Source organism: Vulpes vulpes, chromosome 4 (genome assembly GCF_048418805.1).
Source record: "Vulpes vulpes isolate BD-2025 chromosome 4, VulVul3, whole genome shotgun sequence".
Taxonomy (NCBI): Eukaryota; Metazoa; Chordata; class Mammalia; order Carnivora; family Canidae; genus Vulpes; species Vulpes vulpes.
Window position 1 is genome coordinate 57,228,674 of NC_132783.1, and position 15,433 is coordinate 57,244,106.

Genomic DNA, 15,433 nt, shown 5'->3' on the forward strand with positions numbered 1-15,433 from the left:
TAAAGAAAAAAAAAAAAGCTAAGGCTGTAAAACTTTTAGAAGAAAACATAGGGTTAAATCTAAATCTTAATGATCTTCTGTTTGCTGATGCATTCACAGGCATCAACAACAAAAAAGATGACTTGGACTTGATCAAAATGTAACACTTCTGTGTCCAAGAGCATTATGAAGAAGCTGAAAAGAAAACCTACAGAATGGGAGAAAATATTTGCAAGCGATATATCTCTTAAGGGTCTAGTATTCAGAATATAAAGAACTCTTATAACTCAACAGCCAAAAGATAACCCAATAAAAAAAAGTGGCCCAATGACCTGAGTAGACATTTCTCCAAAGAAGTTATACAAATGGCCAGTAAGCACATGAAAAGATGCTCAGCATCATTAGTTATTAGGCAAGTACCAGTGAAAATCACAGTGAGGTACCACTTTCACATTCACTAGGATGGCTGTGGTGAAAAAAAGCCACAGCAATGGAAAAAAGTAAGAACTGAGAAGAGTATGGAAAGAGTAGCAGCTTCATGCACTGGTGGTGGGGATGTATACCATGGCTCAGCTGCTGTGGAAGACAGCTTGGTGGGTTCTCAAAATTTAAAAATAGAATCACCATAAGACCTGGCAATTCCACTCTGAGATCTCTGTCCAAAAGAACTGAAGACAGGGACTCAGGCAAGTACATATACACACCTGTTCATAGCAACATTACGCACAGTAGCCACGTGTTAGAAGCAGGCCACATGTCTGCTGATGAATAAACAAATTGTGGAATATACATACAGTGGAATGTTATTCAGCCATGGAGAAGTAGGAATTACCGATACACACTCTAACATGGATGAATCTCAGAAACATTATCCTAAGTGAAAGAAGCCAGACACAAAATATCACTTAATTTATGATTCTGTTTATATAGAATATCCAGCATAGATAAATCTATAGACAAAGAACATAGATCAGTGGTTACTCAGGGATAGGAGGGCAGGAGGAATGGGGAACCACTGCTTAATGGATATAAGATTTCCCTGTGGGGTGATGAAAATCTTTTAGGGCTAGATAGAGGTGATGGCTACATAAAATTGTGAATGTACTAAATGCCACTGAATTGTTTGCTTTAATATGGTTAATTTGGTTAGGTGAATTTCATTTCAATTACCAAGAAGAAAAAAAAAACACAAAAACGTTGTTTGGCCTCTACCTGGAAAAGATAGAAATGATGTAAAACAAAGTACACTTGGGTTTTTTTCCCTGGTTCTGGGATGAGTAACATTCTCCCAGTCTTCTTATCTTTATACCCTTGGATATAGGTATACATGCAGGGAAGCTGCAGAGTACCAGAACCAGACCAGGAGTATACTACAGAATGTTCCCTTTAAATTTTTAAATTGCAGATAGTGCTCATGAAATAAAATTATATAGCACAAATATTAGGGATTATAAGCATATTTTTTGAAAAGTAGATTATATGTCAAGTCTGGGGATTGTTACTTGCTTCTTATTGAAAACTTGGGCCTGAGAGGAGTGGACTGAGAGTGTGAAAGAGAGGGAGAGATGGCAGTAACTTGGTTGTTTTATTTTTTTCTTAAGTCATATGGTATTTTTTCCAACAAGTTAAGACATTCCTTTAAACAATAAACTGATTTTTGTGTTTCTCACTTTATATTACATTGTCAGTAAAGCCATTAAATAACAGTGATGAGGATAAGATTGTTTCTGTGGGAAATATTTTTATTGGCCCTCACTTGAAACTGCCTTTTGTGTTCTAGAATTTGAACAATTGTACTTCTCTGAAATTTTCTAATACAACTGTTTATCTGAGTCAACATAACTATTCATAGAATCATTTTTTACATTGATCATCTGATTTGTATTGAGGAAAACTGTAAGCTAAGGTTGACTTTTTGATATTTACTTCATAAAAATGAAAAGACAGGACCTGTTTCCTGAGATACCAGTCCCATGTAATATGTTTTGTTTTGGATGGATTTTATAGCAGTTTCTTTAATATTTTTCAGATTATCTAGCTGTGACTAAATTAACAGTTTCCTATGGAATAAATATCACTTCTTTGTATTTTTTGTTTCTGCCAATAGCCCCATAGTTTTTCCAGATGTTTTTTTTTTTTTGTTAAATGGTATATTAATAGCAAAAAGTTACATATCAGATTTGATTTTTTTTAATGAGAGTCCCTACGGCATAATACATGTCAGTTCTACAGCGCTCTCTAAAGAGTTTAAGAATCAGAAATAGGAGAAACCACGTGTATTGCGAATATTTCTGAAAGGCTGATATTTTCATTTCCTCTTTAGCAAAAAGAGCACTCAAACTTCTCAGTGACTTAGAAATTAGGTATTCCTCCAGTAGCCTTCATGTGAATGGCAAAATTTTGTCAAAACATAAAGATAAGAAATTCAGTAGTGGTTCACTGCTGATGATTCACCAAGTTCTAAGCATTCAGGAAAAACGCAAACAAAAGATTTGAGAGAAATTGCTAATGATCTTCCAAATGTGCAGACCTAAGGGGGTGGAACTTGAGCATTTTTTCCAAACTCAAAACAGTAGCCTCACAAAAGTTTTCATTACAAAGGAGTCCTGTGGTCAGTTAAATTTCAGGAATGTTGTGCCTAACACCCCTCCCAGAGAAGGGCTGTGCCTCTGAGGAGTCTTGCAGGAGGAAACATGTTTAACTTTGGGTAACTCAGCATTTCTGAAGTCATCTGACAGGGCGGGCCCCTTATTTTTGCTAACGCTTAATAATCTGAGAGGGAACACTCTAAGGAGCAAACTTAGGGAAATACCAGAGTAGATGATCTCAGAGGGCCCTTTCTGGTGGTAAAATCTCATAATTCTGGTGATGAACCTAACCCACTATTTCTCTGTTACTTTAATGTAAAGTTACTATTTATCCTGTTTTTCATTTTCTCTTTAATTTATCCAATTGCACAGGCTGTAAACAAAATGGCACCAAGCTTGGAGATGTTATCCTTCCACCATGGGCAAAAGGGGACCCACGGGAATTCATCAGAGTCCACCGTGAGGTAATGGGAGCCTCCTTTGCAGTTGAATTTGGATTTCTTTACAAAGAGAGGACTTTGAGCAAAATATCACCCATTTGTTCAAATTACAGATATAGTTCTTATGATTTTTAGTTATCTTAGTTCCTTGTGATCTCTGACCAGTTCTTTTTGCTTTCTGAGCAAGTAATAAAAGTCAGCCTGTGACTGAACATGTGTTTTGAAATTACAGGCTTTGGAATGTGATTACGTGAGTGCCCATCTGCATGAGTGGATTGACTTAATCTTTGGCTATAAACAGCAAGGCCCTGCTGCAGTAGAAGCTGTAAATGTCTTCCACCATCTTTTTTATGAGGGTCAAGTGGATATCTACAACATAAATGATCCACTAAAGGAGACAGCCACCATAGGATTTATTAATAACTTTGGTCAGATCCCTAAACAGGTATGGATATTCTTATTGTTGCTTTCAGTTTTATTTTTTAAGCTTTAATATTGCTATAGATGGTGAATAGCCATATAATATAATAAGTTTAGGCTAAGTTTTCATTGAAGAGCCATACCACCCAATAGGTTCAGTAGGTTCTAAGATGATTGCTTTCTCCTCCCTTCTGCAGTCTAGGTAAATAGAAATATTCAAAGAGAATTTCCCCTCAGACTAGTGCAGAATGTGCTTCCGTGTATCTACACAAGACCTGGTGGGAGGATGGGAAGAGCACAATCAGGAAAAAAGATGGGGTCTTGGGGGCCATAGCACACCCAGAAGGGGTTTCATCTCAAGGCCAGTAGGAAGCCAGTGCTGACTTTGAGCAAGGAAATAGCATGGTCATATTTTGATTTTTTTTTTTAAAGATTTTATTTTTGAGTAATCTCTACATCCAGCATGGGGCTTGAATTTACAACCCCTAGATTAAGGGTTGTGTGCTATACCGACTGAGCCAGCCAGGTGCCCCCATATTTATTTCAGTTTTAAAGATCATCCTGTCCATAGTCTTATACATGCACACACTCTAGGGGAACCAAGTTAGCAGCAGAATACCACCCAGGAAGCTCTTAATAATAGTCGAGGGAACAGATGGTGGTGTGTAGATTAGATTAGTGATGCAGGTCTGATGAGTGCTCTGGAGGAGATGCATGCCATGGGAATGGCAAGAATTAGCCCTGTACTAGCTGCTCTAACTGCTGTCTCCAACCTGAACAGAAAGACCAAGAACGTAGCCACCCAGTACCCAGATGGAGTAGATCTCTCACCTTCATAGTGAGCAAACCCCTATTAGAGACTTTATGCCATCTTTCCTCCCCATCCTCCAGACCACACCAGAAGAATGTGATGTGCCAGGGGTAATCAGCGCTGTGGGAAAGACACTTTGCTGGCCATTCAAACCACCTGCTTTTCCCAGGTGCCCCAGGCTCTGCACTTTGTCCTAGCTATCCTTCTCTGGTCCTGCCTCAGATCTCTCTCCTGGGCTCCCTTTCTGTACATTAAACCAACTTGGAGGTTTCCAGGGTTGATAGTTGGGAACACTCAGAACAAGGACACATCTTTGTATGACATACAGCAGGAGAACCTGTAACCACACCACTCATGGTGCAGTCTGACCCCCCAACCAAGGAACTATGTTTACTTTTAAAGAGGGAGTTGCAGAAGGAGAAGGAGAGAGAGAGCCCCAAGCAGACTTCACGCCCAGCCCAATGCAGGGCTTGATCCCACAATCCTGGGACCGAGACCTGAGCCAACACTCGAATTGGACGCCTAACTGACTGAGCCACCCTGGCACCCTGGAACTGTGTTTACTTTTAATGTGAAATGCTTATTGATGACCTTTAATTGCAGCTGAAGAATCTCAGTCATACCTTTCCTTTTTACTGAGGTTTACAAGCACAGGAACTATTTCATACTCTCTTAAGACACAAATATTCTTAACAAAAAAATCAAGACACATGCACTAAGGATTTTAGTCCCACTTTTTTGAGTTTAAGAGGCAGACAGTATGGGAACTATAGTTTGAATATTTCTCAGACATTCCAGTGACTGATAAGAGTCCTTCGAAGTATGCTATCCTAGAAAATCTAGGTTTAGATACACCTGGGTGACTCAGTTGGTTAAGTGTCTGCCTTTGGCTCAGGTCATGATCCCAGCTCTACGTTGAGCTCCCTGCTTAGTAGGGAGTTTGCTTCTCCCTCTGCCTGCCACCCCCAACCCCCTCCCCCACCGCCACTCATACTTTTGTTCTCAAATAAATTTTTAAAATCCTCAAGAAAAAGAAAGAGAAAAATCTAGGTTTAACTGTCAGTCTATCCATACATTGTTATATACCCTCGCCTGGCAAGGTGCTCTATCCCTAGGTCCTCTTAAAAGTTTTTCAGCAAATGTCCATTTATGAACATGCTTTAAAGTAGAGGGGTCTTTTTATGCAACTGAAGAGTCTGTGTCATTTAGAGAAAATAACAGAACCCTGATCTATGCCTATATATATGTATATGTATATGTATATGTGTGTATATATATATATATATATATATATATATATATGATAGGAACAATGTGTTTGAATATTTGGGTGTCTAAAATATCTTTCTCTGTACAAAACATTTTTTCTTCTGGAAATCCAGAATGTCAAATTCACAAAATGTGAAGGTTTTCTAGTCATTTTAAATCTCATTTTCCTAAGATTTTCTAAGTATCTTCCTCAGACTAACAGAAATGGCTCTATGCTTATTTTGGAGATCTATAGTATTTGAAAAAATCATCTTAAATCTGTATTGATAATTTTTTAGTTCCATAGTAATACCGAACAGGGATGTCAAAGATTTTATGTTCTTTTTTTTCCCCTTTATAGCATTGTAATGCACAAAGAAGGCAATAGTGTTCATACTTTCAACAAATTAGTAGCATCTAAAAGACACCAAAATGATGTCACAGAGAGAAAGACCATGTTGAAGCCAGAAATAACTTAGTTAGAATGTCTGCCTGCCCACAGTGGTACAGAATGGTATCCGGCTATAAAGAATTGGTTACTTTTTAAAATCATTGTAAAATAATTGTTGGTCAACTATAGTTTGAGTAGATTGATTTACTCCTGAAAAGTTATGAAATCAGAACAGCATAGAGCATGGTGATAACCCAAGCTTTTAAAAAGTTTCATGGTCCCGTCCCTGCTTGCTGAGATGGGGGAGACCTCTGGCATCCTTCTGAGCCTCCCTAGAAATTCTTTCCTCCAGGGGAAGGTGTGGAAATGTAGTGCCTAGTGGTTATTGTGAAGCTCAAGTGAAATATAAACATAACTACTGGCATATAAAAGGGCGCTCAGTAAGTGTTAGCTTTCATTGTAAAATCTGTCACCTCTTTCATCCTAGTTATTTAAGAAACCTCATCCACCAAAACGAGTGAGGAGCCGACTGAATGGAGACAGTATGGGTGCCTCTGCCCCCCCGGGGTCCTCAAGTGACAAGATCTTTTTCCATCACCTGGACAACTTGAGGCCTTCTCTAACACCAGTAAAAGGTGAGGTGATATGAAGTCGGCCTTTGTTTGTGGGAGTAGTTAACAATCTCAGCTTAACAATAGCAAATGTGCGGGATCCCTGGGTGGCGCAGCGGTTTAGCGCCTGCCTTTGGCCCAGGGCGCGATCCTGGAGACCCAGGATCAAATCCCACATCGGGCTCCCTGTGTATGGAGCCTGCTTCTCCCTCTGCCTATGTCTCTGCCTCTCTCTCTCTCTCTCTATGTGACTATCATAAATAAATTAAAAATTTAAAAAAAATAGCAAATGTGTTTTTCAACATTAGTGTCATTTGTAGTAAGTGCTGTGTTTTTTGTGATAAATCACCAAATACTTGTTAGATTTTTCTCCTTTTCCTTTTAGTTGGTCTGGGTATTTTTGGTCTATTGGATTTTTATCAAGAAGAACCAAACAGGTTTCTCCTCCCTGCTAAGATAGGGAGAAAACTCTAATATACCAAATTTCGTAGGTCAACTTTTTATGTGTAGAAAAACCTTTGTAATCTACAGTTATATGTGTTCTGTCAATTTAGAGATAACAGTAAAAAGACTACATTTTTGATATGCAAACTAAAACTATCTGTCTTTTATCTAATGTGGTTGTGAGTTATCTAAAAGTACTTTTTTGAGGTACCTCGGTGGCTCAGTTGGTTAAGCAAGCCTTCGGCTCAGGTCATGACCTCTGGGTCCTGGGATCAAGCCCCAGTCAGAGTGGGCTCCCTGCTCAGCAGGGAACCTGCTTCTCCCTTTGCCACTCCCCACCCATTCTCTCCCCCCACCAAATAAAATCTTAAATAAATAAATGTACTTTCTCAAGTGGATTTTTTTCCCTTAGAATGAAAAAATGTTATTGCTACGTCTTGAGGTTGTCACTGTTAAACAAATCCAAAAATTGGAGTATCAAAGTCTGGTTAATTAGGTAGGCACTCCGTGCCATTTTGGCTCATTACAGAAGCTGACCTGTGCCAACTCCACTCACCACCAGTAGTCGTTATGGAACACTGGTGTGTTCAGCAGTGTTCTGGGGCAGAGCAGGGAGTCGGAACTCTTGAGGGACAGCATGTCCTTCCTTCAGGAAGTCTAAGGCTGGATATCATTTGGGAGGTGCTGAAGGCTTAGGTTAATTGAAGGTCTGGATATAGCATTCTGGAGAGCATCCCAGATTACTCTGTGCTGTCCAATGATCAAGAAGACAAGCCACTTGCTAGGAACCAAACCCACATGTGTCAAGAGACAGGAAGGCTGGAAGGAAGCCCTGCAGAACACTTGTCAGGGTCCAAGTCCATCCACCCAGTGGAGACTCAAAAGCCAAGCTCATTGGCTAAGGTTATTTTGTCCTAATGTACATGTCAGGATACTTGATTCATATGAATATTTGAGATGACAATCCCCTATAAGGTCATGAGGTTCATTTTTCTTGTCCCTGTTCTGATCTGTTGATGTGTTTTTTTTGTTGTTTTTTTTTTTACAGAACTTAAAGAGCCTGTGGGACAAATAGTGTGTACAGATAAAGGCATTCTTGCAGTAGAACAGAATAAAGTTCTTATTCCACCAACCTGGAACAAAACTTTCGCTTGGGGCTATGCAGACCTGAGCTGCAGGCTGGGAACCTATGAGTCAGACAAGGTTTGCATTGTTTCTTGCTCACTCATTTAATCTTGCTCTTTTGTGGTTTGGATATCCTGCTTCAAAGGGGTGGGAAGAGCCTGGGCCAAGGGCTAATCACCTGCTCCTCCTGAGACTCGAAGAAGGGAGAGCTTTACAGCATCAAATCAGGTTGAAGGAGTTGGTGGACAAGGCATGTTTCCTACAGAATAAGCCTCTTTTGAAAAGTTGTGCACTATGCTCTAGCAGTTTCCCTCTTACAGAGTTCCTCTGAGAGGTCCTAGCCAGCCAGGTATTCACCATTTCTGACAACTTAAAAGAGCCTCTTTTTGGTGGATCACGGTCTGGCCCACTTAACCATTTCAGTACTTTTAAGTGGCTGATGGAAAACCTATCACCTGTCACCCAGGCAGCAGCAACTACTGTGTGGAGTCCCATAGTAGCTCTTGGAGAGGCTCTACCTGTGACCGTTCAGTTTCCTTTGCTAGCCCTCTGCTGATCCCCTCCTGAAGGCAGGTGAGATCTAGTTTATGCAAGTCTATGTATCGCTGTGTGACACAATTCTATTTAGTTAACGTTCTTGTTGAACAGCAGCACTGTAATCTCCATTCACCTCTAACTGGCTACAGCAAACACATCCTTCTACCAGATTGTCCCCTGCATCATACACAGCATCACACAGTCAGAACATCATTTTTCTGGACTGAAGAAACTGGAGATACCCACTATGAGCAAAGTCCCTTTTAATATGGTTTCTCACCAAAACTGCCACTAGAGGCCATAGGGCTAGTTCAGGGTAGAGCCTCAGCAGAAATGTTGCCAGAGTGAATCCAATCCAGAATTTACGTGGACGTTTGCCTATGAGGTACCTACGTGGGGGTTGTCCTTCACTCAGTATGCTTGGTGTGTGTCTCACACCTATTTTATTTTACAGGTAGTGACTATTTACGAATGTTTGTCTGAGTGGGGCCAGATTCTCTGCGCAATCTGCCCCAACCCCAAGTTGGTCATCACAGGTGGAACGAGCACAGTTGTCTGTGTCTGGGAGATGGGCACCTCCAAAGAAAAGGCCAAGACCCTCACTCTCAAACAGGTAACCAAATAAATGGAAGATGGACCTATCCCATCTTGGCATCCTGTGTTCTAGAGAAACTACAAAGCTTCCTTAATTCTAAGGTGCTTCAGATATAATGGACAAAATCAAAAAAATGTATGTTCTTTTGCTACAAATGGGTCGTAAGAAAAAAGAAATGAAATCAGATGGTACTATTTCTAAAAATGATCTAAACTGGGCCTTTTTTAAAATCTAAAGCAACAGGGATCCCTGGGTGGCTCAGCGGTTTAGCGCCTGCCTTTGGCGCAGGGCACGCTCCTGGAGTCCCGGGATCGAGTCCCGCGTCGGGCTCCCAGCATGGAGCCTGCTTCTCCTTCCTCATGTGTCTCTGCCTCTCTCTCTCAAATAAATAAATAAATAAATAAATAAATAAATAAATAAATAAATAAATAAATAAATCTTTAAAAAAATAAAATAAAATCTAAAGCAAGCTGTCTTTAGGTAATATATTAATATGGGTTCTTGGGTGGCTCCCTTGAGCATCCAACTCTTGGTTTCAGCTCAGGTCATGAAATCAAGGTCATGGGGTCAAGCTCCACCTCAGGATTCTTTCCCTCCACTTCTGCCCCTCCCCACTCCGGCTCACATGTGCACATGTGGTCTATTTCTCTAAAATAAATAAATAGGGATCCCTGGGTGGCTCAGCGGTTCCGCACCTGCCTTCGGCCCAGGGCATGATCTGGAGTCCCGGGATCGAGCCACATCGGGCTCCTTGCGTGGGGCTTGCTTTTCCCTGTCCCTGTGTCTCTGCCTCTTTTTCTCTCTGTGTCTCTCATGAATAAATAAAATCTTAAATATATATATATATATATATGTATATATATATATATCTTAAAAACAAGAACAAGTGTGTGTGTGTGTATATATATATATATATATATATATACACACACACACTTTAATATATTTAAGTAATACAGTTGAGCCTTGAACAACATGGGTTTGGACTGACCTGGTCCACTTATACACAGACTTTTTTTCAATAAATCCAGTATAGTGCTATAAATGTATTTTCTTTTCCTTATGATATTCTTTTTTTTTTCCTTTTGATATTCTTAATAATATTTTCTTTTCTCTTGCTTACTTTATTATAAGTATACAATATAGATACAAAATATTTGTTAAACAACTGTTTATGTTATCAGTTCCAGCCAACAGTAGACTATTAGTAATTAAGTTTTGGGGGTTTCAAAAGTTACACACAGATTTTTTACTAATCAGGGATCAGTACCCCTAGCCATGTTGTTCAGGATCAACTGTGTTGTATGTAGATTGGATTTTTCCAAGCCAAATTATATTTGTGATTGATTACTATTAATTATCTTTCTGGGTGATTTCTGTTTGGCTAAACTAGTAACTCTTTGATTCATTTTTTTCTCTTTCCTTATTTATCATCTGATTATTATGTACTTGCATAAAGTTTTACCTAAAGCAAGAAACCTTTTATAATTGAGCCATCTTTTTTTTTTAACATTTGAGTTGTGAGGTTTTTTTATGTAGTACACATCTAAGTGTATTTTATGATAACAGATTTGAAAAACAATGTAACAATAATATCTGTTGTATATTGAGCATGTATCATGTTCAGAACACTGTGCTGGGTGTTTTAAAATGTAAAACTCCAACCCTCACAATTCTACGAGGTAGTTTATAAGCCTGTTTATACCTGAGAATACCACTGCTTGAGGAGATGAAGACACAAACCCAAGTCACATTTAGAAGTAAAGCCAGGATGTGAATTCAGTTCTTTGTGACTCCAAAGTTCTTTAGAAGCCAAACTCAGACAGTGGCATCTTAAATATCTGTGGAAAGAATGAACCCCCTTGTACTTACACCACCAGTCATGTATATGGGCCAAAAACTTCATCGGTTGCTGAGTTTAAATATGGACCACATAAAAAAATACAGTGCCAACATGAACAAATACAAGGTTGATACTGTAGTTTGCTGATCCAGACTCTCTTACTTAACAATATTTTCTATTTAGAAAATAGGCTTTGAACCTAGTGTACCTGCCAGTAACCCCTCAGTAGAAGGCACTTACTTAAAACAGCCTCCTGGGGTTTTTCCTAAGCATACAGAAGGGATTTATATAGGACAAAAAAATTATAAACCAACCCATTATTTATAAATAGTTAAACCGTCAGGAACTTTTAAGAGTAATCTGAATCTTCTTCTCTGAAATGCTTCTTCTCCCACATTACCATTTCCCAGTGTCCTGTTTCTCTTCATGTTCTAGCAAAAGACAAAAAGTTCCTATTCTAGTCTGAAGAAGGATCTCTTAGGCATAGATGTGTCCAGGTCAGTAACAGGAGCTCAGCACACTCGTCAGAACCACGCTTTTCCTTTATCTTGCTAGGACCATGTACCCTAACTATGCAGCCCTCACCGCATTTGTTTTTTAAAGATCCATCCAATTGTAGTTCCTCAGACTAACAGGAGACAGTAGCATAAAAGAATCAATGCAGAGTTTAAATTGTATACCTTGAGGGCCATAATGGATACATCTCCACGTAGAAACAGGATGAAAAAACCTAAGCTGTGTTGCAGCTTCCATTCCCCCTTCTAAGATTCTGGCCCAAGTCCAGGAAAGAAGTGATATAAAGATGAAGTTTGGGGGATTCCTGGGTGGCTCAGCGGTTTAGTGCCTGCCTTCAGCCCGGGGCGTGACCCTGGGGTCCCGGGATCAAGTCCCACATCGAGCTCCCTGCATGGAGCCTGCTTCTCCCTCTGCCTGTGTCTCTGCCTCTTTCTCTCTGTGTCTCTCATGAATAAATAAATAAAATCTTTAAAAAAAAAAAAAAAAAAAGATGGAGGCTAGAGCCTCCAGAGCTCTCCAGACTTCTGTCTTCCCCTAGTAGGATGATACAAGGACTGTCAGCAAAAAAGGAAGACTTTCCAGATGCTGCTGCTCCCCACACACGCTCCTTTCATTCCTAGTGCATCCAGGACCTTCTGGAGCCCCTTGAAGTACAGTCACTGTGATCAGCCTGTTTTTTTCTGTTTTCCTTCATAGGCCTTACTTGGCCACACCGATACTGTCACCTGTGCCACAGCATCATTAGCCTATCACATAATCGTCAGCGGGTCCCGTGACCGAACCTGCATCATTTGGGATCTGAACAAACTATCATTCCTAACCCAGCTCCGAGGCCATCGAGCTCCAGTTTCTGCTCTTTGTATCAATGAACTAACAGTAAGTAGTCAGTTGTCCACTTGATTTATGGTTAGGAAGACAAGTATTTCTGGCTAATGTAAACAAAAAATGACTCTGAGTGTTTTCTAAGTTGATAGGCACTCATTTTATAAATGCTACTACAGGGACACCTGGGTGGCTCAGCAGTTGAGCGTCTGCCTTTGGCTCAGGGCATGATCCTGGAGTCTCCGGATGGAGTCCTGCATCGGGCTCCCTTCATGGAGCCTGCTTCTCCCTCTGCCTATGTCTTTGCCTGTCTCTCTGTCTCTCATGAATAAATAAATAAAATCTTTAAAATAAAAATAAATGCTACTACATGTTCCTTGATTTATGCAAAAAGCGAATGGATATTAAAGTTTGTAACTCAGAAATAATTTTGTCTTAAAATCCATTCACTGCTGCATACTTTGATGAGCAAGATTTAGTTCAAAACAACATTCTAGACTAGGCTTTTTTAAAAACAAGGAATTTGTAGGATTTGTTAGGAATGTTAAAGTTGTGTTGACCTTTTTATGGAATGTGTTCAGATAATTTATTATGTCAGGTGAAAAGAGTAACATTTGGGTAACCAAATGAGCAGAATTGTTATAGAAACTATTTTCAAAGTTATCCCAAACTTACTGGAGGATATTAGCTCTTCTCAAAAATAAATATTTTATATGTAAATAAATAAGTCAGCATAAAATAAATGCACTGGCCTAGAAGACCCCCACGGAGACTGAGCCCACCTAAGGCGGGGTGCAGAAAGTATAGTCCTTGCTAAGGTGTGTGGGAAAGCAGGGGAAACTAAGGGTGGGCATGCAAAGACTGAGGCCCCTGTGTCTGAGGGACAAGTTAGCACATTCATGGGTTGGTGATGCCCACATACACAAATCAGTCTTGCAAATAGACCAGAACTCCCCAGCCTCACTGCTTCTTATTCATTCCCTCCTTCATCCTTAGTACTGTCCCAGTGTCTTCTTGTGTGACACCATGTAGCCACACCATACCATCACCCACACAGACAGCTTTTCTTTGGAGGGATGCAAAATCCTTAATTTCCACCAGAAGATACTAACTTATGCTTTTAGTCAGATACCTTGTAGTCAAAGAAGAAGAAAATAATTCAGTTGTAGTGAATGGCACATAGAGTGGCTGGTAATAGTAAGAGCAATCAGACCTGACAATGAGTAGGAAGCATACAGGGGTAAAAGAAGTCAAATTCATTTTTTGGTATATTTGAAAGGTTTAAGATGTCTTTAGAACGTCACCTTGGGTTGGTCCTGCAAACACTTGTACCGAAGAGCTTAATGAAAACCTCAATGCAACAGAATGGCTCTGATCTGGCAGTGTTGCTCTGAATGAAATGCTTAAGGGCACTATTTTGAGGCTTTGTTTTTGTGTTGTTCTTAACTTTAATACAGAGAATTTTATTTATAGTCAGTTGTTATTCAGGGAAGTTATTCTGCTACAGATTGCAGTTGTTTTTGTGCAGTGGATTGCAGTAGTTGCAGCAAACACCACAGATGTGTTTGATTTTTCCCTTTTACGTGCTCTTGTAATCTCTTAATAACACAGGAAAAGATTTCTATTTCTGTCGTATTTTTTGCAGCTAGTGTCAAGTCTGCGTGGCTTCAGTCTGCATTTTGGGCATAAGCCACCTTGCAGCTGCCCTTTAGCTCCTCTTATGCTTAGCCCTCACAGCCACAGGACCTGCTCTAATGCTCTCTAATTGAGGCACCCTGGAGTACTGGATGAGAGCCTCATACAGTGCACAGTGGAGCAGTAGCTTCTCATCTTTTGGAGAGACCGAGGCCATTAATTACAGCACAGCTGCTAATACTCATTGTCCAAGGTGGTTCAGTGGCTGAATCAGAGGTAGACATAGCGCTACTTGGCCAAGTGTCACTTTTGTTTGGGATTTGGTTTGGTTCTTGCCATCTTGGTAGAAGAAGGACAGAGGAAGGAAGAGAACAGTAGCAAGACTGACGCAGAGGGTGGTTTGGGAAAGCCCCAGGTCTCCTCATCATGCCACCCTTGGCTCTCCCTTCCCTTCTTTCTTGAGTCGAAGCTGCTGTTCAGCTTTTAGTTTCCTCCTGCTTTTGATGGCCATCTTCCTATTTTGATAGGTCCTCATGTACCTGTTGACTGTACTGAAATTCACCAGGTCATTTCTAAAGTCGGTGCCTGGCATTGTGACATCCAGGCTGTCTTAGGGATTAGGGAAGCAGCATGGTGTGGTCCATAAGCTTCGGGGCCAGAAAGGACTGAGTTCAAATCTTTATCCTGTGACAATGGGCAGGTTGCTTAAGCTCTTTGCACCTGACTTTGATCCCTTCTCCAGGGGCGCTGGTAATCGCTAACCTCAGAGGCTGTTGAAAGGATAAAATGGAATGTCTGAAGTGTCCACCACACTAAGTGACACATAGTAGATGCTTCAAAAGCATCTTCATTCCTGTAACAGGAATGAGTTGGATTCTCACCAGGTTGGGTGGAGCCCTACCTGGTAGAACTTAAGGGGAAAAGCCTATCCTTTTTCTGTCTTTGGAACTTACAAAAACCTGAGTTAACAGCTTAGAGAGTCAGTTTCCCAAGAAGTGACCAATATTCCAATTTTCTTCTTTTTTTTCCTCATTCTCCTCCCCTTACTATACTATGAATACAAATTGTAAAAAAGGTGCTACAGTGTTGTCAAGTGTTGTCAACATTTCATCTTCATTTATTGAGAAGAGAGATATAACTGTATCTGGACTGAAAGATTTCTTTTCTACCTTGTGGGGTTGGTGATTGGACTGATTTTGTAAAATTATGCACAGGTGGATTCCTGCCTCTAAATGAAAGATATAAATAGGTTTTGTAAACAATGGGAGGCATAAGAGTAGGGCCTCACCTCCAGGCTGCTTTCCCACGAAGTCATGCATGACCCAGTAGTATCCTGGTGCAGAAACTGACAGCGTGGAAGGGCTCTTGCCCTTCTTTCCATGTGAGAACACCTGAGCCACAGCATCCACTAACCTGTGAATTCTTTAA

The 15,433-nt window shown here is 40.3% G+C and overlaps 1 protein-coding gene across 18 annotated transcripts in view; it reads left to right on the plus strand.

The window, feature by feature from the left end:
• Positions 1–15,433, plus strand: part of WDFY3 (WD repeat and FYVE domain containing 3) — a 273,205-nt gene that overhangs the window by 245,392 nt on the left and 12,380 nt on the right. For all 18 annotated transcript variants that reach the window (XM_072755759.1, XM_072755760.1, XM_072755764.1 and 15 more), the window contains 6 exons: positions 2,940–3,031; positions 3,240–3,452; positions 6,365–6,512; positions 7,981–8,135; positions 9,049–9,207; positions 12,245–12,424. In XM_072755759.1, the coding sequence (XP_072611860.1) occupies positions 2,940–3,031; positions 3,240–3,452; positions 6,365–6,512; positions 7,981–8,135; positions 9,049–9,207; positions 12,245–12,424 (947 nt within the window). The remainder of the gene's footprint in view (positions 1–2,939; positions 3,032–3,239; positions 3,453–6,364; positions 6,513–7,980; positions 8,136–9,048; positions 9,208–12,244; positions 12,425–15,433) is intronic.